The 26,649-nt window shown below is 35.5% G+C and overlaps 4 protein-coding genes across 9 annotated transcripts in view; 3 read left to right on the forward strand and 1 right to left on the reverse strand.

The window, feature by feature from the left end:
- Nucleotides 1-26,649, reverse strand: part of slc12a5a (solute carrier family 12 member 5a) — a 2,560,186-nt gene that overhangs the window by 1,254,608 nt on the left and 1,278,929 nt on the right. The gene's annotated exons all lie outside the window — the stretch shown is intronic.
- The window catches only part of nav1b (neuron navigator 1b), a 947,042-nt gene that overhangs the window by 495,212 nt on the left and 425,181 nt on the right, over nucleotides 1-26,649 (forward strand). The gene's annotated exons all lie outside the window — the stretch shown is intronic.
- The window catches only part of LOC148679702 (uncharacterized), a 378,972-nt gene that overhangs the window by 72,568 nt on the left and 279,755 nt on the right, over nucleotides 1-26,649 (forward strand). The gene's annotated exons all lie outside the window — the stretch shown is intronic.
- LOC797048 (E3 ubiquitin-protein ligase RNF182) lies at nucleotides 1,908-25,786 on the forward strand. 6 transcript variants are annotated; one of them, XM_087258246.1, is made up of 3 exons: nucleotides 1,908-2,089; nucleotides 21,480-24,837; nucleotides 25,033-25,786. In XM_087258246.1, exon 2 carries the CDS (start codon nucleotides 22,121-22,123, stop codon nucleotides 22,862-22,864), a length of 744 nt encoding a protein of 247 aa, XP_087114372.1. In that variant the 5' UTR covers nucleotides 1,908-2,089; nucleotides 21,480-22,120; the 3' UTR covers nucleotides 22,865-24,837; nucleotides 25,033-25,786. The 6 variants fall into 6 exon arrangements, with proteins under 6 accessions (XP_087114372.1, XP_087114376.1, XP_087114374.1 ...); XM_087258250.1 differs by having other exon boundaries at nucleotides 21,480-24,742; nucleotides 25,064-25,786; XM_087258248.1 differs by having other exon boundaries at nucleotides 21,480-24,742; nucleotides 25,069-25,786.

The following is a 26,649-nucleotide window of genomic DNA, read 5'->3' on the forward strand; positions in this document are numbered from 1 at the left end:
AGAGAGAGAGAGAGAGAGAGAGAGAGAGAGGGACTATATACTTGGAGAGAAGACATGGTAGTCAAATTATAATGTAATAACTGGTTTAATTATATTTTCTTTATCATTTATTTTGCCTTATTTGTCATTATCTACACTCTTTATAACTGTAATTATTACAATCAATATTTAAGTTTTTGTCAATATCTGTCATATATTTCTCATTTACAGTATTTTACTGTGATGACATAATAATATTTAATATTTTACGCATAGGTAAAATGCAATACTATAAAACAATGTCATAATGCAACTCGAATTGATGTTCCAATTGACCTGAGAGTAGAGTTTGGTGGAAAACTGATTTAAATGTATTATTTAAGGAAAGGGGGCAGCACGTTCTGTGTGGAGTTTGCATGTTCTCCTCGTAACTGGCAGATAGCTGGTTTAGGTGTGTTTGATTAGGGTTGGAGCTAAACTCTAAAGGACTCCGGCCCTCCAGGACCGAGTTTAGACACCCCTGGGTAATGCAGGCCAATCACTATTCATTCATTCTCTTTCCGGATTAGTCCTTTTATTAAAATGGGGTCATCACAGTGGAATGAACCGCCAACTTATCCAGCATATGTTTTACACAGCGAATGCCCTTCCAGCTGCAACCCATTGCATGTGTTTAGACTTGTGGGGGAAACCGGAGTACCCGGCAGAAACCCACGAGAAGCATGCCAGCCAATCAAAAGACATAAGCCGAGGATGTCCTCTAAACAGTACAACAGGACTTGACAGAGTAGCTCAAAAAATTCAAAGAAAATTAATGAAAACGCAATGTCCACTACAGAGGACACAAGTCTATGGGCGGGGTCTCAGCAGGATATTGTTTTTCCTCTGTCATATTTCACACAGTCTCCTTTGCTGTCTCACTTTAAGTAGGCTATAAATTTAAAATGTTCAATAAATAAAGAATAAAAAATAGTATAGCATGGTATTTAAAAAATTCGCATCATTTTTTTTTCGTCAGTGGATTAAGATAAATTGCAATTTTATAATAACATATGCATTTGAAAAGCAATTGAACCACTCTTACAAAAATTAACCATCTGTTTTAATAGTAAAGTTGTAGGAGGGCAACACAGTGGCTAGCATTGTCACCTCACAGCAAGAAGGTTGCTGGTTTGAGCCCCGGTTGGGTCAGTTGCCATTTCTGTGTGGAGTTTGCATGTTCTCCTCATGTTGGCGTGGGTTTCCTCTGGGTGCTCCGGTTATCCCTACAGTCCAAACACATGCGCTATAGGTGAATTGATTAAGCTAAATTAGCCATAGTGTATGTGTATGAACGTTAGAGTGTATGGGTGTTGCCCAGTGCTGAGTTGCGGCTGGAAGGGCATTCACTACTTAACACATATGCTGGATAAGTTGGCGGTTCATTCCACTGTGACGACCCCTGATTAACAAAGGCTGAAAAGAAAATGAATTAATAAATAAAATTGTAGAAACGATCTTGTTTTGGCAGATAACATCCATTTGTACCAGTTTTTCTACAAAACCATAATAAACAAACTAGGGTAGCGTCTACCACACAAATTAACCATGGTTTTGCGACACCAACCATAGTTTTACCATGGTAAATGTTGTAAAACTATGGTTATACAAATGAAAAGCACCAATAAACTGCAGTTTTACGATCAAAACCCTGGGGTAATTTTCATAAAGGCGTCGTTAATTTTAAACTGTCCATCACAGTAGTTGTTCACATGCGTCTGGTAAGAGCTAGCTAGTTATTTAGCAAGCTAGTTAGTCAGTAAATCACTCAGATAGTTAGCTAGCTAGTTAGTTAGCTAGTTAGTTGAGTGGACACCGGTCGGAGCTCGCGCTGGCTCCTGTTGCCACAGCAACCACTGAGGAGAAATCAGTGCAGCTTCAGATGCTGTAGCATTACCGCAATGAGGGGGATGTAGCAGTTGTGGTCGGACAGATGGGACCTCAAGATTGACTGTGACTCACCACAAAGCGACGAGAAAAGCAAAATGTGTCCGTAATAGACGATTCTTTCATTGGACTGGAGGGTCGAAGCTGGACGCGACCGTTTTCGAGCCGCATTCAAGACCTGAGGGTGAGTGTCACTGGCGAAAACTGCGGATTAGCATGATGTATAACGAGAGTTTGGCCATTCAATTATTAATTTGCATCAAATGTTGATGTGTGTTTGAACATCTGATGAACGTCTACGGCAACGCGACTTTTTCTCTCCTTCCAAAGGCGAATATATGCGTGTCAGATTTGTTTTAATAATTAATTACATTTATCCGAGCCGTCATTTAAATATTAAAACGACGTATGAGTTAGGAAAGCGACAGCTAGATCTAAAATCCTCAATGACAAACCATTGTACGGTTCGGCGACAGATTGGCAGTCGATAGAAATGTGATTTCTTTTACATTACTTGTGTTTTCTTCCACACAAGAGTCATTTTGTAGTGTTAGCAGGCTGTATCTGTAGTTATTGTGATATTGCTGGTATAAAATTTACCTGAATTTATATATATATATATATATATATATATATATATATATATATATATATATATATATATATATATATATATATATATATACCTGTTGGACCAGCAATGAACATCAAAAATAGAAGACATATTTTTAAATGCTCCCAAGATAGCTAATTAAACAGTTTGATTAGTGATATGATTAGTTGTGTAGTAATCTATAAGCTTGTTATATATTATTCATGTAAACCATTGGCTATGAATATGAAAAATGCATTGCAGAAATGTCTTAGGCTTGATATTTTAACTTACAGACAATAAAATGGGAAATGCCATTCCCAAAGGTGTGTAAAATTGATGTTATTAGCTATATGCTATATCTTTGACTGAACTATATGCACAAATAAGTAGATTATAGAGTTAATTATTGTGCACATGATATCTAGCTGTTTCAGACTCCTCAGAAATGGACTCAGAATAGTCATTGAGGCAACTAGAGAGAGAGAGAGAGAGAGAGAGAGAGTGAGTCTTAGCATGTTATATAATGTCTTGTGTGGAGGATGAATTGTAATTACCTCACTGAAAAAGCCTCTCGAATGCCATCATTAATACAGTCTGCCATTCTGAAGAGATGCAAGACACATATTATTAAAAAGCATAACATATACTTAAGAGCAACAGAATTTTTCAATTCTTTCACAGAAAACGTAAGAGTTTTCAAAGGAACAAAGATTAAGTTGTTTGCGCCTCAACACTGATTACACCTATTTATTTATGGCGACAGCGTTCAGTCCTGGCAGTGTTCCCAATTGCAAAATGGCATGTCTTGGCGAAACTCAACAGTCACTCGAGGACGAGCTGGTCATTTAGGACATTTAGTTGAAGTATTTCAGTGGCTGACATTATAAAATATCTCCCTTTAATTTGTGGATGTGCCCCTTCCTGCAGGGTCAGCTTAAACTAGGCCATGTCTGGTTATACCTGTGTGAGTTGGACTGCTTTAAACCTGCGCTCAAGTGAATAGGATGGCTAACTCCCATGTGAAGTCACCACTGAGCTGTCACACTAAATCAGGAACAACTACACTAAAACTGCATTTTTTTTAACTGTATGCACAGAAGTGAAACAAAATAAGGCCCTGCTCCAAAATATAGTGAGCTTTAAAAGCAAAAATGGGGATAGTTCACACAAAAAGAACATTTCTTCACCATTTCTTCACACTTAAGTGGTTTTACACTGCAAAAACGCTTTTCTCACTTAGAATTTTTCTCTTGTTTCTAGTTCAAACATCTAAAAAAATTTAAATCAAGAAGCATTTTTTAGACAAGCAAAATAGTCTTATTTTAAGAAATAATATGCCAAAATGAAGCAGGTTTTTCTTTAAAACAAGCTAAATAATCTGCAAATGGGATAATAAATGTAGTTTTTTCTTTTGACATAAGATTATGTTGCTTGTTTTATTGATAAACTTGCCTAATTTTGGAATATTATTTCTTAAAACGAGGCAATATGTTTTGCTTGTCTAAAAAACACTACTTGATTTAAGATATTTTTGGATAATTGAACTAGAAACGACAAAAATATAAGAAATAAAAGCATTTTTTGCAGTGTAAATGTTTATAAATCTCCCTCTGCTGAGCACAAAAAAAAGATATTCTAAAGGATATTGGAGAAAAGAAACTACTGACATCCATTGAAGGAACAAAAAACACTTTTCCCCCAACATTCTTCAGAATATCTGCCTTTTTGTTCAACGAAAGAAACACACTGATAGACATTTGGTTAATAGGGAAATGATTACAAAATGTTCATTTTTGGGTAAACTATGCCTTTGAAGTATAAGTGAACTTCCAGTAGGGCTGCACAATATATCATTTCAGCATCGATATCGCAATATGATTATTCATTAGACAATAGATCGTACTATAGACTGTTTCAATGTGGTCATGTCATTGGCTCATGAACATTTCCTGCTTAATATCAAACTATTTCATAACTGTAACATGAGGCAATTCAATCATAACTTAATGTTAAAACAGCTATCATAACATTATTCATCAATATGTGGCTCTTTTTGGATTCTAGTAAGCTATAGAAGTGAAAAATGTAAGACAGGACCAGCCTGGTCTCACGAGAAAATGTAAGTATTTTACGTTTTGCCAGTTTGGTGGCTAATTCGTACAAATTCAGTCGTACGAAATTGTACGATTTTAACAAGGTGGTGTGGCACCTAACCCCACCCCTAAATCCAACCGTCATTGGGGGATGAGCAAATCGTTAAAAAAAGTACGAATTAGATCATGCGAATTCGTACGAATTAGCCTCTTAATGAAAAAGTTACGAATTGCTGTGAGATTGTGTCCTTTGTTTTTGTTTACATATCTCAAAAATAGTCTAGTCACATCGCGAGTATATGCATTGTTGAGTCTGGATTATAATTGATCATTTCGCAAGTGTTTTTTGTGGCCTGTGACTGTGTGAGGATTTTAAAATTATTCAGGCCTCAGAAATTGTGCCGTTTGTAATGTTGACAAATTAATAACGGTTTAATTGTTTATGAACAGAAAACTGTGCAGTATTATTTTACATTAGATTATTGAATTATTGTACACCTGAATACAGTTCAACAATCAAATGCTGTTTATTTCATTTGTATCTTTTTTATTGAATTTTTTTATTTGAAGTTTCTTATATGTTATGCATATGCACTCCCCTACAACATCATCCCAATCCATCCAAAAGCATAAATTCTTACCAAATAGTTATTTAGCACATCTATGTCACATATTTATTTAATCATTCATTTTCTTTTCGGCTTACTCCCTTTATTAATCTGAGGCCGCCACAGCGGAATGAACCACCAACTTTCCACCCACCGTGCAGCCTGCAATATATATATATATTATATGTTAAATTTTTTAAATTTTGTGCAGCCATAACTTCCAGCATGAAAATTTCCTGATAATTTACTTAAAATAAATTAAGTTTTTTGAGGAAAAAATGCAGGACTTTTTATTTATTTAGTTGATTTCTGTAGTGCCCAGTGGTTTTAACTTCCAAACTACATTTTCAGTGCAGCAACAAAGTCCTTTAAATCAGGGATTATCAACTGGTGGGCCGCGGCTCACTAGTGGGCCCCAGCGATCCTGCGCGTGAGAGCTTAAAATGAAAATGAACTAAAATTATATAAATTTTGAATCATTATTAATATGATATTAAAATGAGTAGTAACTCACTTTCTCCTGTTCTCTGATTGATTACTTCAAACTTGGCGCATAAACAGCCTCATGATCGCGTCTGCAGCTAGTACATGTAAGAGCGAGGCTTAATGGTGTTTCTTACATAGAATGTAAAATAAACTTGCATATGAGCTTCAGACGCGCTCTGGCGGAGCTGTTCACTGTTCCTGTCAGTGATCTCCCAATAATATCCAGCTGCAAACTCAACCGCCATCAGATCGACACATGTCAACAGATTTAGGCTGTTTTATTGTACTTTACATTTGTCTGTATATTTTTGAATAGTGGATATTTAATAGAAGATATATCCAGTCAGTCCAGTTTAAAGCAGGTGGTCTTTTGCAATCCCCCCATTGACCTGTGCTTCTTTGAATTTGTGTATGTTTATATAAAAAAATTATTATTAAAAAATATTATTAAAAAATGCTGATAATAGAACATAATAAAAGTCACAACAGATGTATTATACATATATACAGTATGTTAATAAATAAAGGTTTAAATGAGCATTTCATACAAACATTTTAGAGAAAATGTCAGACAGGTGGGCCTTCAAAATTTGATCAGAGAAAGAAGTGAGCCCCGAAATGAAAATGGTTAAGAACCACTGCTTTAAATGATCCTAGACGAAGTAGAAGTGTCTTCAATGACAAAACGACCAATTATTTTCTTAATAAAAATAAAAATGTATGCACTTTTTAACCATAAAATCTTGCATGCCAGAATTAACCCACACGGAAAGAACCTATATATTATGTTTTAATATAGGTATATATATATGTTTTAGATATATATGACATATATAAAATTTGCCGTTTTCCTATATTATATGTACATAACAGTTAATGTCAGAATTATTAGCCACCCCCTGTTTATTATTTTCCCAATTTCTGTTAACCAGAGAGATTTGTCAGCACATTTCAAAACATGATAGTTTTAATAACTCATTTCTAATAACTGATTTATTTTATCTTTGCCATGATGACAGTAAATAATATTTGACTTTTTCAAGACACTTCTATACAGCTTAAAGGTACATTTAAATGTATTGTAATTAGGTTAACTAGGTAGGTTAGGGTAATTAGGCAAGTTATTGTATAATGATGATTTATTCTGTAGACTATTGAAAAATATATAGCTTAAAGTGGCTAATAATTTTGACCTTCAAATGGCGTTTAAAAAATTAAAAACTGCTTTTATTCTAGCTGAAATAAAACAAATAAGACTTTCTCTAAAATAAAATAAAAATATTATCATACATTCTGTAAAAATGTCCTTGCTCTGTTAAAACATAATTTGGAAAATATATTTAAAAAAAGAAAATAAAATTCAAAGGGGAGCTAATAATTCTGACTTAAACTGTACATATAATATAGAAAAACTGGCAATCCGTATGGGCTCTTACTTATTTGCCATAGTTAAATTCCATAACATGCCAGTTACATCTAATACCAACTTCAAGTGTTCGCACATACGCAATTTTTTTGCACTTTTTTTAGTTCTTAGTTATTGCCTTGATAATAGAAAATATCAGCTAGGCATCGTGTATGACAGTTCCCAAAGTGAGATATAAGCTATACGGTAGGAGACATATCTTGTATGTACATATAGAGCTTATATGTGGATATAAAGAAGCAATACGGGAGACCTATGTGGCCTGTATATGCACATATATGCATCTCAATTTTGCCTATATGTCCCATACGCATACATGCAGCGTATATATTATCATATATGTGCATATATTCTGCATATAGGTTACATATATGCGCATATAGGTTTTTTTCTACGTGAGAATGCTAGACAAACTTGGTTAAAATTGACATTTTAGAGGGGTTTTTTTAAGAAAATAACAATGTTTTGCTATTTAAATTTCTTTGGGGTCATTTAAAGCTGCATTTAAAAAGCAATTTAAACCAACGAGCACCACTGAAGTGTACTATTTGGCGAAAAATCTAATCATTTGGAATGAAAAACAAAATGAATAATTCTCCAAAATTGTTTGTGACTCCACAAGTTAATTTACAGCATCATTTGTTATTGGTTTTCTCTTCTGACATGCTAATCAAATCTGAAAATGTATCTTTAATATCTTCAATACCAGTTTATCTTCATCAATCAGCTGATACTTGCTGGACAGTCTGATATCCTTCTGTTCAGATGTCAAGACAAAGACATTGAGTGCTGATGGCTGTGCTCGGTGTGTGATCAGTTCAGTGTCTTGTGTCAGTTTCTGTCTTTGCAGAAATTAAATTACTGGGCAAAATGAATTAATAGGAGATTTATTTACCTGTATAGGACATTCAATTACTTTAGCTTTGCACAGAAATCAATTGTAGGTGCATTTCTATGCCTCGCTGCTGTCAAGATATTGAACTCAGTTCCAAAATTAAGATTAGATTAGATTTAGATTACTTTTACAAGCCTGGGAGGACGATAAGGATTGGCTAATATGACCAGTACAGTGCTTAGGTAGAAGCAGCCAAAAGTAAAAACAGTTTTTTAATGCTAGATTTGGAAAGGATAGAAAGTAACACAATAAAATAGTGAAAATTAACTTGACCTTTAGCTACCAATTCCCAGTCAAAAACCTTTAAATGTGTGCAGTGGGGATTCAGGAGGTTTTCTAAATAATCAAAGTCAAATCCTGCATGTTTTACTGATTGAATATCTTGTTATGGGCAGCACCATCACCTCACAGCAAGAAGCTCGCTGGTTCAAGTCCCGGCTGGGCCAGTTGGCATTTCTGTGTGGAGTTTGCATGTTCTCCCCATGTTGATGTAGGTCAGGGGTGTCCAAACTCGGTCCTGGAGGGCCGGTGTCCTGGATAGTTTATCTCCAACTTGCTTCAACACACCTGCCAGGAAGTTTCTAGTTTGAAACTTCTAGTCTAGCTTGATTAGCTGGTTCAGGTGTGTTTGATTAGGGTTAGAGCTAAACTCTCCTGGACACCGGCCCTCCAGGAGCGACTTGGACACCCCTGGCATAGGTGAATTGAATGAATAAAAACTAAATTGGCTGTAGCGTATGAGTGTGTGAATGAGAGTGTATTGGTGTTTCCTAGTACTGGGTTGCGGCTGGAAGGGCATCCGCTGTGTAAAACATATGCTGGAGAAGTTGGTGGTTCATTCCGCTGTGGTGACCTCTGAAATAGGGACTAAGTTGAAGAAAAATGAAAGAATATCTTGTTATACTTAAAATAAAATCACAGAAATGCAATAGTTTGTAGATGCTGTTTATGTAACCATGTAAAGCAGTAACCACTTCTTGCAAATTGGAGGACAATATTTTAAATACAGTTCAAAAAATGGATTATTATAGTTGGAAGTTAATCATTTGGATATACTATTTGAAAGTAATATTTTAAGTTCAATTTCAGTGTTATATTCATGCCTTATATGTTGAAAATGTAACATTTCTTGCCTCATCACATTCCAATTAGTAATTTTTAAAAAAGTTCAAGTTTTATTAGTTACATTATTAAGACTGTTGTCCAATGACTTGCCATATTAATCTGACTTGTCTTGTTGACTTAACCAAGTAATGCCTTTAAATTGCACTTTAAGCTAAATATTATTCATTCATTTTCTTTTCGGTATAGTCCCTTTATTTATCTGGGGTCACCACAGCAAAATGAACCGCAAGCTAAATACTAGTATCTTGCAAAAAAAAAAAAACTAGCAAAATACAAAAGGCAAAGCAATTAGCTATTAGTTATTTTGAAACATTAGTTTTAATGTGTTGGGAAAAAATCTCTATTAAACAGCACTTGAGAAATATTTCAAAAAGAAGTAAAATTTTCGAGGAGGGCTAATAATTCTGTATTTACCTGTATGTACACCTTGTTTTAAAATGTAACACTTGTCGTCTCGTCACATTCAGTTTCTGTAAATGCACCATATTTGGAATATGAAATGGAAGAATCTATAGAAAACAATTGTTGTTGGATATTACTAAATAGGACTAAAATATAGTACTAAATATATACTAGATAATGATAATATATGTGTCATATATTTGCTACTTCTGTATATTCTGGTCTCGATCATGCTGGAATTCCAGCCTGATCTCACCAGAAAACATGGTAACATTTTATTTTAATGGTCCATTTGACTATTAGTAAACGGTCTGTTTAATATCGGTTGATGCTGCTCCCTTAACAGACATTTAGCTGACTATAAGAAACTTTGCAAGTACATGTCAACTTACACTAACTTTATCCTAACCCCAACCCCAACCTAACAGTCTACTTATAATCTAATGGGAATCAGTTGGCATGTTTAAAAAATGCAACTTAAACTCAACAAACAGACCATCAAAATAATGTGTGACCGAAAACTGAAGTATTTACGTTTTGTAAGTTAAGTGGCTAATTCATACGAATTTACAATTTAAAATTTTTTTTTTAAAGGTGTAGCACCCAATCTCACCCCTAAACCCAACCATCATATGGTGATGAGCAAATCATACTAAATTGTACAAGTTAGATCGTAGAAACTCATACGAATTAGCCACTAAATCAAAACATTATGAATGCCGTGAGATTGTGTTGGGAATTCACACTCTGTTTCTGTGAACCATAAACTCCGCTTTAATTTGCTCCCTTGAAATTGAAGTGTGATGTTACACAGCAAAAAATTGATTTTCTTACATAGACTTTTGTCTTGCTTCTCCAAATATCTAAAAATTCATAAACCAGAAGCATCTTCTAAACAAGCAAAAAAAAAATACTGTTTTCTGCCAATGGGGCATGCAAAATAATCTAGTTTTTCAGTTTGAATAAAAATTATTTAGCTTGTTTTATGAATAAACTCACTTAATTTGATTTAAGAGTTTGTAGATATTAGGAGTAGAAACAAGACAAAATAATTAAGAAAGTATAAAGACATTTTTGCAGTAAATAAAAAGCACACCAGCATAAAAATAACTTTTAAACTTTTTTGTCATACTAACAATGCAGCACTGAGTAAGGTGAAGCAAAGTGGTGTTTCAGATATCAGTGGGGACAATTTGGCCATGTTTAACTTGTTACCATCAACGTTTATGGTGGTTTGTGCCCTGTCTGGTACTTGTAGAGAACATTGTTGCTTTTTGAGTTGATAATAAGTTAGGATGTTCCAAATTCTGTCAGTATAGAGTTAAAGTCAAAATTATTAGCCCTCCTGAATTATTTGCCCCCCCGTATATTTTCCCCCAATTTCCGTTTAACGGAAAGAAGATTTCCTCAACACATTTCTAAACATTATAGTTTTAATAGCTCATCTCTAATAGCTGATTTCTTTTATTTTTGCCATGATATTTGACTAGATATTTTTCAAGGTGCAAGTATTCAGCTTAAAGTGACATTTAAAGACTTAACTAGGATAATTAGGCAAGTTAGGGTAATTAAGCGTAATAATAATATTGACCTTAAAATTCCAGCTGAAATAAAACAAATATGACTTTCTCCAGAAGAAAAAATATTATAAGAAATACTGTGAAAAATTCCTTGCTCTGTTAAACATCATTTAGGAAATATTTAAAAAAGAAAAAAAAATTCACATGAACTACATCAGTCCTTCCCCCAGAGATCTTTACCTTACTGGAGAATTTACTTTCAGCCTTGTTACCCATCTTATAACTCTCCAGCATCAGCTACACGTCTCATGCTTCCTGTTTAGTCAGGAACTGAAAAAGAGAGAAAGAAACACGATGACGCATCCATTTTATGTGGAGCAAAACCACTTGAATGGAAAATTCACACAATACCCTGTGCATGTCCTGGGAAAACTTTGGTAGGCATGCAAGGGTCAGTTATCTGGTCATTGCACTTTAAAGTTAGTTAAAGATTCATGACTTGCTCAGCATACATTATAATGAATCTGAAAGGAAGTTTCTAAATAGATTTGTCCTTTAATTGTCTTTATCGCCATATATCTGGTTTGTAAATATCAGAAACTAAAAGTTTGACCTAATGTTCCCTTAAGCGCCCCTATTATGCTTTTTCAAGAATTACATTAAGTTGTATGTAACATAGCCGTTTGTGAACATTAAATTAATGGAAAATGAAAAGTTTTAAATATAAAAATTTAAAACAACAAAATACGTAATTCTTTGTTAAATTTGCATAACGCCATATTCTCTTCATAGACCTGCACTCAAATATTGTATTTGTTACGTTCTCAACATCATGTTAAGAACAACCATTTAATGTATTGCTATGCTCTTACAAAAACCTAAGTTATTACCACAGAAGTACCAAAATAATTCATTTACTAACGTGATATCTGTAATTCGTCATGATCTAAATGTGTTCACTGCAAAAAAGGTTTCCTTTTTTAGCTTTGTTGTCCCAAGTAGGGTTGGGTGATGTCGACCAATTTGACATCGTACGATGTCTAATGTGAAACTTCGCGATGAATAATTATGAATAATTGATGAATAATTAATTAATTCAGAACTAATTATTTAATAGCCTACCGTTTCAACTTCCTGACCCGCATGGTCTTTGTTTTACCCATAACCAAATCATAAATAAATAAAGATAAGTTATACACAAATGAGCACCTGTCAATCACTTTTTCTGCGGTACTCTGGCACGAGTAGGCGGAGTGATCTGTGTCAATATAATGGCGTTGACAAACTTGATTGGAAAAACCAACAGGAACCAACCAACAGTATCTGAGGTTTTCGCTGAAATAACTAAGTACAAGCCTGAAAGCGAAAGATTGAAGCAGTGTATGGACGCTGAGACACGTTACCTGATAGATTCAAAAGACAGAAGAGTCGTTAGATAGAGACAATAAAATTAATTAAATATCTCGTTTAACAACTATAGCAAGATGCGATCCAGCGGTACATCAGTGATAAACTGTCCAATATGCACTGCTCTCTGGGGTTTTGTGCTCAAAGCACCCGCTGACTGCTGGAGCTCAGACGTGCACGTACGCTGCAGCGCATGCCAGAGTGTGTTTGTGTGTGGCCATGTGATTTCAGCGGTATAGTGTGGAAGGAGGGCGTTTCAGAAATGCTAGATGAAACGCCAATGTGGACGTGGACCGTTTTCATTCTAATATGACTTTTTAAACTGAGAGGTATTAGTGTGAACGGGGCCTGAGTGTGCATTTTTCATGAGTCGGTTGCTGCTGCGACAGGGGCAGGGCGGAGGATTGTGATGCCGGCTCAGCTACATGTCTATCGGGAATGGACAATGGCATCGTCTATCGACCCAACCCTAGTCCCAATAACTAAAAATAACTTAAATAAAACAGCATTTTACAAACAAGCAACAAAAAATATTGTCATTTTCAGAAATAATATGCCAAAATTGAGTGTGTTTTTCTGTGAAACAAGCAAAATAATCAGCCAATAGGATAAGCAAAATAATCTCACAAAAAATAAAAAGTTTAGCCCATTGGGAGATCGTTTTGCTTGTTTTAAGGAAAACCTCACTTAAGTTTAGCGTATTATTTCTGAAAACAAGACAATATTTTTTGCTTGTCTAGAAAATGCTTCTTGATTTAAGGGATTTTAAACATTTGGAGTGGAACTGAGACAAAAGCTGAGTCTTTTTTGCAGTGTAAGAGCAAAATTTTCTGCGTTAATAAACTCAAAATAAATTTAAAATGGGATTCTTTGAGAAATAAAGTGATATAAAGCTTGTATTATGAGAAAATTAACAAGTTATTGACTTCAGATTCCTGTAACCCTATACTACAAGTGCTCCAAACTAAATTAGTCATCTTTAAAATAGGATTCAATAAAAATTTTCTTTAATATTTATTATTTTAAACAAGAAATAATCGTTAAAATAGCACAATAGGGGCATTTCAACATGCATCTAAGCTCTAATTTCAAGCTTTGGTTATCATTTCTTTTCAAAACAAAAAATAATCGTTTAATGTACTTATTAATTTTTGAAAATCAGCAGAAAATATTGCATGTTGAAACGAAGATGAAAAATAAGTGTTTGCCAGGATCTGCGTGCTCCTCAAAAGGCTGACGTAAACATTGGAGCGGGCAGGTGAGCTGCTATTATTTATGTAACCCACAGCACCAGGACACAGATGGTGTTTTCCTGTGAACGCCCCTTGCATCTTTATTTCCGCTTCTCACACAAACACAGAGCCTACACACAGACGCAATAGTCTCCTGTGGGTACTGGCACTACAGGTCACCAGAGCAAGATGACAAACACCAACTGAAAATCCTCATTTCCACCATTCAAACCCAATTAACCTGTACTAATAAGAGCTTTTGAGATCCTGGGCAGAAAACGATTTAAAAAAAAAACTAAAAGTTCCATTATTTACTCACACACAAGTGGTTCTAAACTTGTATTCATTTCTTCTGTTAAACAAAAATCAAGATATTTTGAAGAATGTTGGGAAAAAACAGCCATTGACATTCATAGTGGGAAAAATGCTTGTTTTTTCCCCAACATTCTTCAGAATATCTTCCTTTATGTTCAACAGAAGAAGTACGAAGGACGAGTAAATAATGATTTTTGGGTCGATCTTAAAATAGATATCCATTTTCATCACAGACGTAGAGTTTGTGATTGAATGTGACAAAAAAAAATCATCTCTTAAAGAAAAATAATCTATTTTATGCACAAAATTATATAAAAAAATATTTTTAGATTAACAAACACAACAACTTTAGAATACCTACAATCCTCCTGGGAGAAAAAATGTAAGTGTTGAAATCACTGATGAGCAATGAGAGCCCCTGAACAGATCCACAGGTCATCAGTATGTGTACGGCGAGGCCTCATACCATTTAAAGTGATACATCGTTTACATTTGTCTAAATAAAAACCTAAGTACGATATTTCCAGAAGTGGACCCAGCATGCATCACTGGCCCACATGTTTTGTAGTTGCACAAAATTATCTGGGAATATATTTTTCGAACATTCTCAACAATAGGTCAAAGGCTGATAGATCCAGATCCCCTAATTGCAGTTCCTGGTATTACTGATTTCGAGATAGCTAAAACAGTACTGAACAAAATATAGTTCCATTTGTCAGTCTATTACTAAGCGTAATATTATTAAACTGGAAACAAAAAGCTGCTCCAACATATAGACATCTAATGAGGGATGTAATGAAATGTTTGCAACTGGAGACAAATTAAGAGACAAATTCTGTCAAATCTGGCAACCTTTCATGGATTATTTTAAAGATATTGTAAAATTAAAAGATTAAATTTGAGGATCAATATTCTGTTTTTATTCTTTTTTGCATTTTTTTTTCTTTTAGTATTTTTTTATTATAATTGTATTTATCTGTTATTATTTTACTTATGTATTGTTTGTATATTGCATGCTTTATTATCAGTGTTTTCTGTATGTATGTATGTATGTATGTGTATATACATACATATATATATATATATATATATATATACATATATATATATATATATATATATATATATATATATATATATATATATGTATGTAGATATATATATATATGTATATATATATATGTGTGTATATATATATATATATATATACATATATATATATATATATGTATATTTATATATATATATATATGTATATTTATATATATATATATATATATATATATATATACATATATATATGTATATTTATATATATATATATGTATGTATATATATATATATATATATATATATATATATATATATATATATATATGCATATTCAATGCATATTCATACAGTTGACGTCAGAATTATTAGCCCCCCCTTTATTTATTTTTATTTTTTAAATATTTCCAAAAAGATGTTTAACAGAGGATGGAAATGTTCACAGCATGTCTGATAATATTTTTTTCTTCTGGAGAAAGTCTTATTTGTTTTATTTCGGCTAGATTAAAAGCAGTTTTCTAAATAAAAACCTAAGTACGATATTTCCAGAAGTGGACCCAGCATGCATCACTGGCCCACATGTTTTGTAGTTGCACAAAATTATCTGGGAATATATTTTTCGAACATTCTCAACAATAGGTCAAAGGCTGATAGATCCAGATCCCCTAATTGCAGTTCCTGGTATTACTGATTTCGAGATAGCTAAAACAGTACTGAACAAAATATAGTTCCATTTGTCAGTCTATTACTAAGCGTAATATTATTAAACTGGAAACAAAAAGCTGCTCCAACATATAGACATCTAATGAGGGATGTAATGAAATGTTTGCAACTGGAGACAAATTAAGAGACAAATTCTGTCAAATCTGGCAACCTTTCATGGATTATTTTAAAGATATTGTAAAATTAAAAGATTAAATTTGAGGATCAATATTCTGTTTTTATTCTTTTTTGCATTTTTTTTTCTTTTTGTATTTTTTTATATAATTGTATTTATCTGTTATTATTTTACTTATGTATTGTTTGTATATTGCATGCTTTATTGACAGTGTTGTCAATATATATGTATGTATGTATATATGTATGTGCATATATATATATATATATATATATATATATATATATATATATATATATATATATATATATATGCATATTTAATGCATATTCATACAGTTGACGTCAGAATTATTAGACCCCCCCCCCCCTAATTTTTTTTTTCTTTTTTAAATATTTCCAAAAAGATGTTTAAGAGAGCAAGGAAATGTTTACAGTATGTCTGATAATATTTTTTTCTTCTGGAGAAAGTCTTATTTGTTTTATTTCGGCTAGATTAAAAGCAGTTTTAAAATTTTTTAAACACAGTTTTAAGGACAAAATTATAAGCCCCTTTATGCAATTTTTTTTTTCTATAAAACAAACCATCATTATACAATATCGTGCCTAATTACCCTAACCTGTTAACCTAATTAACCTTGTTAAGCCTTAAATGTCACTTTAAGCTGTATAGAAGTGTCTTGAAAAATATTGAGTAAAATATTATTTACTGTCATCATGGCAAAAATAAAATAAATCAGTTGTTAGAAATGAGTTATTAAAACTATTATGTTTAGAAATGTGCTGAAAAAAGCTGCTCTCCGTTAAACAGAAATTGGGGAAAAATAAACAGGGGGGCTAATAGATCTGACTTCAACTGTATATACAGACTCTAAGAGTTTATGATTGTTCTTATATTCTGAAAACTGAAATGTATTGAAAATGTAGTATATACTACCTGAACAAAAATCTTGTTGTCTATCCAAGATTTAGAAACAGCAAATAATAACTGGACTTCTAGCTGATCATTTGGTATCAGAAGTGGCTTATATGAAAGGCAAAGGCCTCTAGATTAGGCTTATTTCACCAAAATAAATTATGATCATGCCTTAATTTTTAATGATTTAATTAGGACAGTAAGATCTGACTTTGCTTAGCCTTGGAGAAAAAGTCTTGTCACCTTTACAGAAATAATGTCCAGTATAGAATATAAAGTCATGCTGCAGTGGAGACAGAATGAATATTGTGTCTGACTCCATCATGAGCTTGGAGGACTGCATCCTTACATCTCTCCAAGACTCAAATCACGCATTAATAGTCACCTGGAAAGGCAAAGAAAGCGTTCCTGCAGGACTCCCAGAGTTCATCAATATTCTTTAGATTCATCTTTAACGCCTCCTCTATCTTACCTCAGACATGCTCAATAATGTTCATGTCTGGTGACTGGACTGGCCAATCCTGAAGCATCTTGACCTTCTTTGCTTTCAGGAGCTTTGATGTGGAGGCTGAAGTATGAGTATCCTGCTGGAGAATTTGCCCTGTCCTGTGGTTTGTAATGTAATGGGCAGCACAAACGTCTTGAAACCTCAGGCTGTTGATGTTGTCATACACTCTGCAGATCCCTCACACACCCCTATACTTGATGCAACCCCAAACCATGATTTTTCCTTCACCAAACTTGACTGATTTCTGTGGGAATCTTGGGTCCATGCGGGTTCCAGGTCTTCTGCAGTATGTGTGATGATTGGGATGCAGTTCAACAGATGATTCAGCAGAAAAATCGACCTTCTGCCACTTTTCCAAGTGATCAACTAGAAGTCAAGTTATCATATGTTGCTCTAACAACTAGGACTTTTGTCAGGAAGTGATTGGTCTTATTATCTGAACACTGAAGTCCTAAAATGTAATATACATTTTTTTATACCTGTTTCTGTTTAGTTCATGTTGAAATACTGCTCTGAGATATTTGCAGCAGGTTTTGTACATAAAAGTGTGCCATAAATAGAAGCATTAACTAATTTAAGCAGATGCTTGCCATTCTGGGCTGCACACACTAGCTTTCCTTGCCAATGTTTTCTTTTAAGCCAACATGATGATAAATTCAGATTCAGCTGCTCAATTTTATCATCACACGAATAGACTTAAAAATAGCATCATCTGAATAAAGGACTGACTGAAATCTGCAGCCGCAAGTATAGCGCAGTTAACATATTCCACTGCAAAGTCATCGATTACTCAGCTAAATGTAGATGTGCCCTTAGCATGTATTGACTCTCTGCCATTTTAATGGCAAATAAATTCTAGCGTTCTTTTAACCTTCGCTCTTCTGGCTTCATCTTGGATGTTATGTCTGACCCACTGGCTTTTATTCAGACTGTCTGCTGCCATTTGTGTGACCTAGCTGAAGAACCCTCAGAGACAGGCTGCCATCCAATGTCAAAGTCATAATTTCAGTGCATCTCTGCATCCTCGACTGTTGGACGTGTGTGTGTGTGAGTGTGTGACAGTCCTTATCATAGTCATCAAGGTTGGGGCTGGAAGGCGGGGGGCTCGCTGCATCCTCTAGCGCCGCACACATGCTATTTATAGACTGGCTTCAAATCCGAACAACCTGCGCTTGGAGACATGGAAAGAGAGATGAGGAAAAAACAAAGAAACGTTACGTTGTGGGAAATGAAATTTGCATGTTTGCTGTGCTCTTGTTATGTTAACATCCACTTGCATCACTTGTTTGCCTCGCAGTGTCAGATTGGAGTGAGTCATGTCTGCAGGGAATCAGGAAATGTTGGAGCTAATTACATATATCCTCAACTTTAGACATGCTTGAATAGTTCCCCACACTTACAGCTATACATAAAAAGGTCTCTTCATTTTTAATAGAGGGAATCTTAAATAAATTTTTTATAGATTTTATAGAGGGAGCCTTAATTGAATTTTTTATAAATTTTATAGAAGGAATCGTAAATTACATTTTTTTAGATTTTATAGAGGGAATCTTAATTTAATTTTATTAGAGGGAATCTTAATTTAATTTTAATAGAGAGAATCTTTATTTAATTTTAATAGAGGGAATCTTTATTTAATTTTAATAGAGGGAATCTTAATTTAATTTTAATAGAGAGAATCTTTATTTAATTTTAATAGAGGGAATCTTAATTTAATTTTAATAGAGAGAATCTTTATTTAATTTTAATAGAATCTTAATTTAATTTTAATAGAGAGAATCTTAATTTAATTTTAATAGAGGGAATCTTAATTTAATTTTAATAGAGAGAATCTTAATTTAATTTTAATAGAGAGAATCTTAATTTAATTTTAATAGAAAGAATCTTAATTTAATTTTAATAGAGAGAATCTTAATTTAATTTTAATAGATTTTAAAGAGGGAATCTTAATTTTTAATTTTTTTTTATTTTATAGAGGGAATCTTAATTAATTTTAATAGAGGGAATCTTAATTTAATTTTAAGAGAATCTTAATTTAATTTTAATAGAGAGAATCTTAATTTAATTTTAATAGAGGGAATCTTAATTTAATTTTAATAGAGAGAATCTTAATTTAATTTTAATAGAGAGAATCTTAATTTAATTTTAATAGAGAGAATCTTAATTTAATTTTAATAGAGAGAATCTTAATTTAATTTTAATAGAGGGAATCTTAATTTAATTTTAATAGAGGGAATCTTAATTTAATTTGGATAGAGGGAATCTTAATTTAATTTTAATAGATTTTAAAGAAGGAATCTTAATTTATTTTTTTTTTTAGATTTTATAGAGGGTATCTTAATTTAATTTTTATAGAGGGAATCTTAACTTAATTTTAATAGATTTTAGAGAGGGTAACAACTTAATTTATATAGATTTTATAGAGGGTATCTTCATTTATTTTTTGTAGATTTTAAAGAGGGTATCTTAATTTAATTTTAATAGGTTTTATAGAGAGATTCTTAACTTAATTTTTATAGATTTTAGAAAGGGTATCTTAATTTAATTTTAATAGATTTTATAGAGGGTAACAACTTAATTTATATAGATTTTATAGAGGGTATCTTTATTTATTTTTTGTAGATTTTAAAGAGGGTATCTTAATTTAATTATAATAGGTTTTATAGAGAGAATCTTAACTTAATTTTTTATAGATTTTAGAGAGGGTATCTTAATTTAATTTTAATACATTTTATAGAGGGTATCAGCTTAATTTTTTATTGATTTTATAGAGGGAATCTTATTTTTATTTTTTTTATAGGTTTTTAGAAACAAATTACAGGTTAAAACTAAATATTAAAAGATTTACTAAATTAGCCACAATATATAAAGCAACACTGACTACATTCACATGCATTAAGCACGTGTTTACATTGAAAAACAATAAAAAAGTAGTGTGTTGGAAAAAAAACGAATTGTGTGAACGGCTCCTACAGGTGTAACAAGTGCTGTGCAGGTAAACCTCACTCCTCTGACCTCTAAATGTGCTCTAGTGACAGACACTAGAGGGCAGGGTTTTTAGCCTCCTTGTTAGAGCAACCAACTCCAATGCGGAAGGTCGCAGGTTCGATACCAGCTCGGAGAGGGTTGGGTGGTGTAGGACCCTCTGGGTTGCACAGGCTCATCTGGGTACTGGCAATCATCATGACCATCAGTGAACATATCCACATCAATATATTTATCTGTCTTGCCACTGTTGACTTGTCAGCGCCATCTTGTGACTGTATTATAATTTGTAGGTTAGTGTATGCTACATTCTGCCATTTTTGATCAACAACTTTGCTTTTAATTAAAGAATTAAGAAAATTTTATGGCTCAGAACTATGCATTTTAGTTTTTGTGGCAAGTAGCTGTGTAATAAGCAGGATAAAATACAACCAAGATGGTTATTTTTGCAGAATAAAGCCTTCAGTCTTATACAGCAGTGCTCTGATTTGTGTGGGGCTGCAGAGAAGCAATACTACGAAGATTTGTTTTTGTAATTTTAGCATTTGCCATTGCTTCCATTTCCTCAACTTATCTTACTATTTAGATTTAACATTTTGTCTTCTGCTTCATACCATTTCCAGGTTACAGCTTTTTTACCTGTTACATGTAATATTCTAATAAATATCTACCCTTTATTCAACTTGACAAGAAATTCCTCCAAGATAAAAGTATTTCAAATGATTTAGAAATACTTAAACCAAAAATAGTTAATATGGAGCATAAATTTTCCCCAAAAAACATTAATCTTTGAGCGCTGCCTGTGCACGATGCGCATCTATGCATCCACACAGTCCTCCAATATCAATGGAGGAGGGTTAAAGCTAAAGCAATGAATTATAAAGTCATTAATATTGAGAGGGACAACTAAAACTGGTTTTGGAGGGCACTGAGCAAGCTTTCTGTCACACGCACACACCCCTATGTTGACACACATGCCAGATAGGAAGAGCTTGATAAACGCAAAGAGTTTTCAGTGCTACAGACTCAAAGACATGAGAAGTGTTTTACACACAAAAGGTACGTCTAGATAAGCTTAAGCCATTCCCTCTTGTGCTCTTCAGATTTGTTTACATCAAATTTGCTTTCTTAAACTCAACCTCGATAACATCCGTTTCTTTCTTTTCTTTTGCAGAATAAACAAAGAGCTCCCAGAACTCCAAGGACAATATCATAGGTGAAGGTCAGAGTCAAGTGTAGCCAGTACTGAAAGAAAATATCTGACGGCATTCAGGATGATTCTGCTGAGTTTATCCGAATCTGCCTATTTTCAACCTCATTTCAGCATCCACTATGGATAACAGTGCAAAAACAAGCTCTTTGTTGAGACTCTGATTTCACAGGAATTGGCAGATGCTCGACAGCCCTGCTATGGAATATTTTTGGACCTCTCTAGTGTCAGTTTCTTTATTGTCTTTTCAGGTTTGTCCCCAATGAATGCTCAATCGGGCAGCCAGTAATGCTAACCAATTATGTATTGTTGTATTTTAGCATCATTTGCTTGTCTTAAATATATCAAGGTGTCATATCATGGACATTAGTATTATGTTAAGCTTTCTATTACATCTCAGTTCTGCTTCTGTATACCTCTAATCAGCAGTATGTTCTGCAGGCTCTTTGAAAAATGTGTTTAAACAATTGCTTTTGGTGAAAAGCAAAGGCAAAGCTTTTAAAAAAAACTAAGACAAAGTAGGTGCTCAGGTGCTGCGGCTAGAATCTGCTTAGTTTGAACATTCGCACCTGCTTTCTGGCTCTTCCAGTCGTACATCTCTCAGGATGAGCCAGAAGTCGGACTCGGAGACAGAGGGCTCCCAGGCACCAGTGATTTACACTGTGGAGGAGCTGGAGTGCAAGATCTGTTACAATCGCTTTGACACTCGAGCCAGAAAGCCCAAAGTGTTGAGCTGCCTGCACCGGGTCTGTGCCAAATGTCTCAAGAAAATGGTAGAGCTGGACTCATCCCCAAGCATCATCAGCTGCCCCTTCTGCCGCCACGAGACTCACGTCCCTGACGAGGAGATCTGGTTGCTTCAAGACGACAGCAACATTCTGGCTATTCTGACCTACCAGGACCGGGCACGTAAGAGCGGCACTACACCCAGCGGTGAGGTCCTCTTGACACCCAACAGCCTGAGTGGAGGCGAGCAGGCTCACAGCTCCTCCGACTGCCTAGTTATCACAATCATGGAAGTCCCTGGAGAGTCGCAGTCTTCAGACTCAATGAGCATGCTGAATATGGTGCGCTTGTACCGGCCGGCCAGCTTGGACTCCTTACCTTGCCACCTACCTGTGCAGAAGTGCCGAGCATGGACGTCCCGTTCAGTTCCCCGCTTCCTGATGGGTGTCCTCTGCCTGGTGTACTTCAGCTCACTGCCACTGGGGATCTACTTGCTGATGATCCAACAGCTCACCATGGGAGTGATCCTTGTCAGCCTGGTGCCCTCCACTCTGGTCCTCTGCATATTCTACGGCTTCTGCCAATGTCTGTGCCATGAGATCATGGAGGCCATCGCCACATAGCACACCACAGTAACTATGTTTCCATTCAAAGATGCTAATCAGATTTATGCGTAAAACTGGAATATTGCATAAAACGTTTGCCACAAAAAAGCACCATCTCCATCCAATGAGAGAAAGAGAACAAAATAGTCATTTCTTGGTAAATTGGCAACAAATATCACAAAGAAAAAGGGAATTTGTTGCGTTAAGGCTGGTTTATATTTCTGCATCGAGCGAGTGCAGTGACTAATGGCGCATGCCTTGCGCGTTGCCGTGCATTTATACTTCTGCATGCTATGCGTGTTGCTCTGCAATAACACTTCCGAAACGTTAACTGGCAGTGGGCTTTTATGTTACCTCTGTGTCAAGTTTCTTCGCTGGTGTTTTGTTTTTTCTGATCACTACCTTAAATGTACAAGTTGCTCAAACTCGCTCATTTAGAGGTGGGAACCAGCGGATGCGCAACGACTTTAATCATAAGGTAAACACAAAACAACAGTTTCCATCTGGAGCTCCTTCACGGGACTTGAGAATTGTAAACACTCGCACTAATGGGATCGCACTGCGGTCACTCTAGAGTTTGAGCATGCAAAATACTGTGGTGCGGTGCTGCGAAAAGGGGCGGGATTAAACAAGATAATTAGACATTTAAAAAGTGGGGGATTGCTCCATATTTAAATTTTTGTCCAGAGAGGTCATGCTTTGATCCTCGATTGATCTTGCACACTCAAGTGATGCGATTTCACGGGTCAGAGTTCACCAAGCTTAAACTTTGCAACACAGCGAACTTCGAAACTTGACGCAGGACCTTGCGTTTCGGGTCTGACGCATTCGCGTGCGTATGAATGGCAGTCTTGCTTCATCCTTGCCCACACTCGTCACCGATACCAAGCTGACTAATCTCAGTGCTTGCGCTATGCATGGTTGCGATGTAATATTACAGGTGCGTGTCTGCATCGGCATCAGTCCTATGCCCTAGGACAGGGGTCACCAATCTCGTTCCTGGAGGTCTGGTGCCCTGCAGGGTTTAGCTCCAACTTGCCTCAACACACCTGCCTAAGTGTTTCAAGTATATCTAGTAAGACCTTGATTAGCTTGTTCAGGTGTGTTTGATTAGGGTTGGAGCTAAAATCTGCAGGACACCGGCCCTCCACGAACAAGTTTGGTGATCCCTGCCCTATGATCTCTTTGAAGGGTTTACCCTCCAGAGTGATACCTTTGAAGGGATTAGTCCTTCCAAATGGATCACCAATGTGCAACACCCCTGCACAAAGGATCATGGAGTCCCGAAGTGTACTTCAGTCATACCCTTGAAGTGTCGACTTCTTTTGGGAACAACATTTCAACATGGCAGCCATGATTGCTTTTACTTTGGAGGGCTATTTATTTCATTTGGAACGCACTGCCATTCAGAGAGTGGGAGACTGTCAGGCAAGGGTTATGCGACCACTTGAACACTGCACCGGAGCATACGTGTTTGCTTGATGTAGAAGTATAAATCAGCCTTTTTTTCTTATATAATAACTTGCTCGAGCCTCCGAAGACAAGGATGAAACGCAAGGAACGTGCGGTGGTTTATGGAGGCACAAGTCTTTGGGAGTGCAGACACTCAAGACTGGAAGTAACAATACTGAACCACTGTGATGACAGACTTTGGCTGAGGCATTTTAGAATGACCAAAACAACATTTCAGATATTGTGAAATGTGGTCAGCCTGCTGGTTTGTCCATTAATGTCATCCCATCACACTAATTTTAATCCAAATCACATGACTTGCATATGCACATGCTGGAATTTATTCGGTAAGTGAGTTTCCATTGTAGTTAATATGTATATATATTTATTGATCTGATAATCTTATCCCACCCCTGCAGAAAAATCCAGCTTAAACCAGCCTAGGCTGGTTGGCTGGTTTTAGCTGGTCGACCAGGCTGGTTTTAGAGGGGTTTTGGCCATTTCCAGGCTGGTTTCCAGCCATTTCCAGCCTGGTCTTGGCTGAAAACTGACCAGCTAAATCCAGCTAAAACCAGCTTGACCAGCCTGGTTTAAGCTGGATATAGCTGGTTTAGGCTGGGCTCCCAGCCTGGCTAGGCTGGTCAAGCTGGTTTTAGCTGGTCATCTCCCAGCCTGACCAGCTAAGACCAGGCTGGAAACCAGCCTGGAAATGGCCAAAACCCCTCTAAAACCAGCCTGGTAGACCAGCTAGAACCAGCCAACCAGCCTAGGCTGGTTTAAGCTGTTTTTTTCAGAAGGGATTAAGCACATACGCTTTTAACACCATTTTCAACAATCATTTCTATCAAGCACTTTTTTAAGCAAAATTCCAAAAGGCATATAAAAACCAGTGGATGGAAACATAGCTAATAGTGCTAATCTCTGAAATAGCAAGACCTGTAAAAGAACAAAAGCCAAATGACTGTCACATATCTGCTCCTCCTAGACACCCCATTGCACCTGATTATACCAGCATCTACCAGTGAAGTCCTTGTAAATCACCTCACGTTGTATGCAGGGGCAACTCTACTCGACTTTAGCTTGATTACCAGTGCAAGCTGGAGGTATTGATCTCAGACTGCAACAGATCGCTGTGGTTTTGTATCACGTCTAGCTCACCCAATGGGTCTTCAACAACTGTGATATAAATAACACACAACGGAGAATGAAGTCCTTCCACAGTTTAATATGGAAACCACAGGATGTGTTCGATATTACTAGATGAATTTGTTCATTTTCCGTTATCTTTGGATATCTGTGGTATTATTTCGATCATTGTCTCAATGTTCTCGTTGAAGTTCCTAGTTGCCTTTGTAAGGCATGTCAATGGCCAAGCTGTAATGTATATGTACAATAAGTGAATTTGTGTTTGTCATTGCTATGAGAATGGACAAATACTTTGAAGCCACCTGTTAGATATTCAATAAAGATTCTCCATATCTAACACAACTCTACGTTAAAAGGGTCACGAAACACCAAAACACATGTTTTGAGCTGTTGACAGTCGTATATGTGTCCCACACTGCAAAAAAACACTATAAGGACATCTATATTTCACTAAAAAGTGTAAATTGGTTGTTTTTGTGTTATTTCAAGCAAATTCGTTCTTCTGGTTTGAAACGAATTTTTGAAGCGGCGTCACGGCCATGACATAATCAATCAATCAATCAATCAATCAAGCCTTTATTTGTCACTACACTTTCGTATAGCGAAATTGGACCCCCCAGACCATACACAAAACATCACAAACAACTTTTCAGGGAAGACAGATCTTAGGAGGTAGCATTTAGAAACGAAGAAAGATACATTTGGACAGTTAGGCTAAAAAACACCCCCTCAGCTTGCCCTTGATTAGGACAAAGTGAGAAAAGGGAGAAAAACAGCCCTATCTTAGCATAAGCACACCGGCAAGACACAACATAGACAGAGGGGATGGGAACAGGGGTAATGGAAAACAGTACGTTGAGAGCGGGCAGCCAACTGGTCCAGCAGCCATTTCCGGCGCAAGTCACAGCCCCGCCCACGCCCCACGTGGGTAAAAGCACACGAAGGCGTTTGGATGGGGATCGGTGGTGAATGTATATAGAATATAATAGCGTGTATTCCAGCGTGCAGACTGGACGTCTGTGCCAGAGTGTGTCTTATTACGTCTTACAGTGTGCTGCATTAATGCATGAGTAAGGCTTGGTTTAGACCAGGGTTTTTCAAAGTCTAAGACAGTGGGCCTCCCATTTGACACAACTTATCCATTGGTGCACCCCTCCTCCCAAACACACACACACACACACACACACACATACATATATACATAC

This window comes from Danio rerio, chromosome 6 (assembly GCF_052040795.2).
Source record: "Danio rerio strain M-AB ecotype USA chromosome 6, GRCz13ab, whole genome shotgun sequence".
NCBI lineage: Eukaryota > Metazoa > Chordata > Actinopteri > Cypriniformes > Danionidae > Danio > Danio rerio.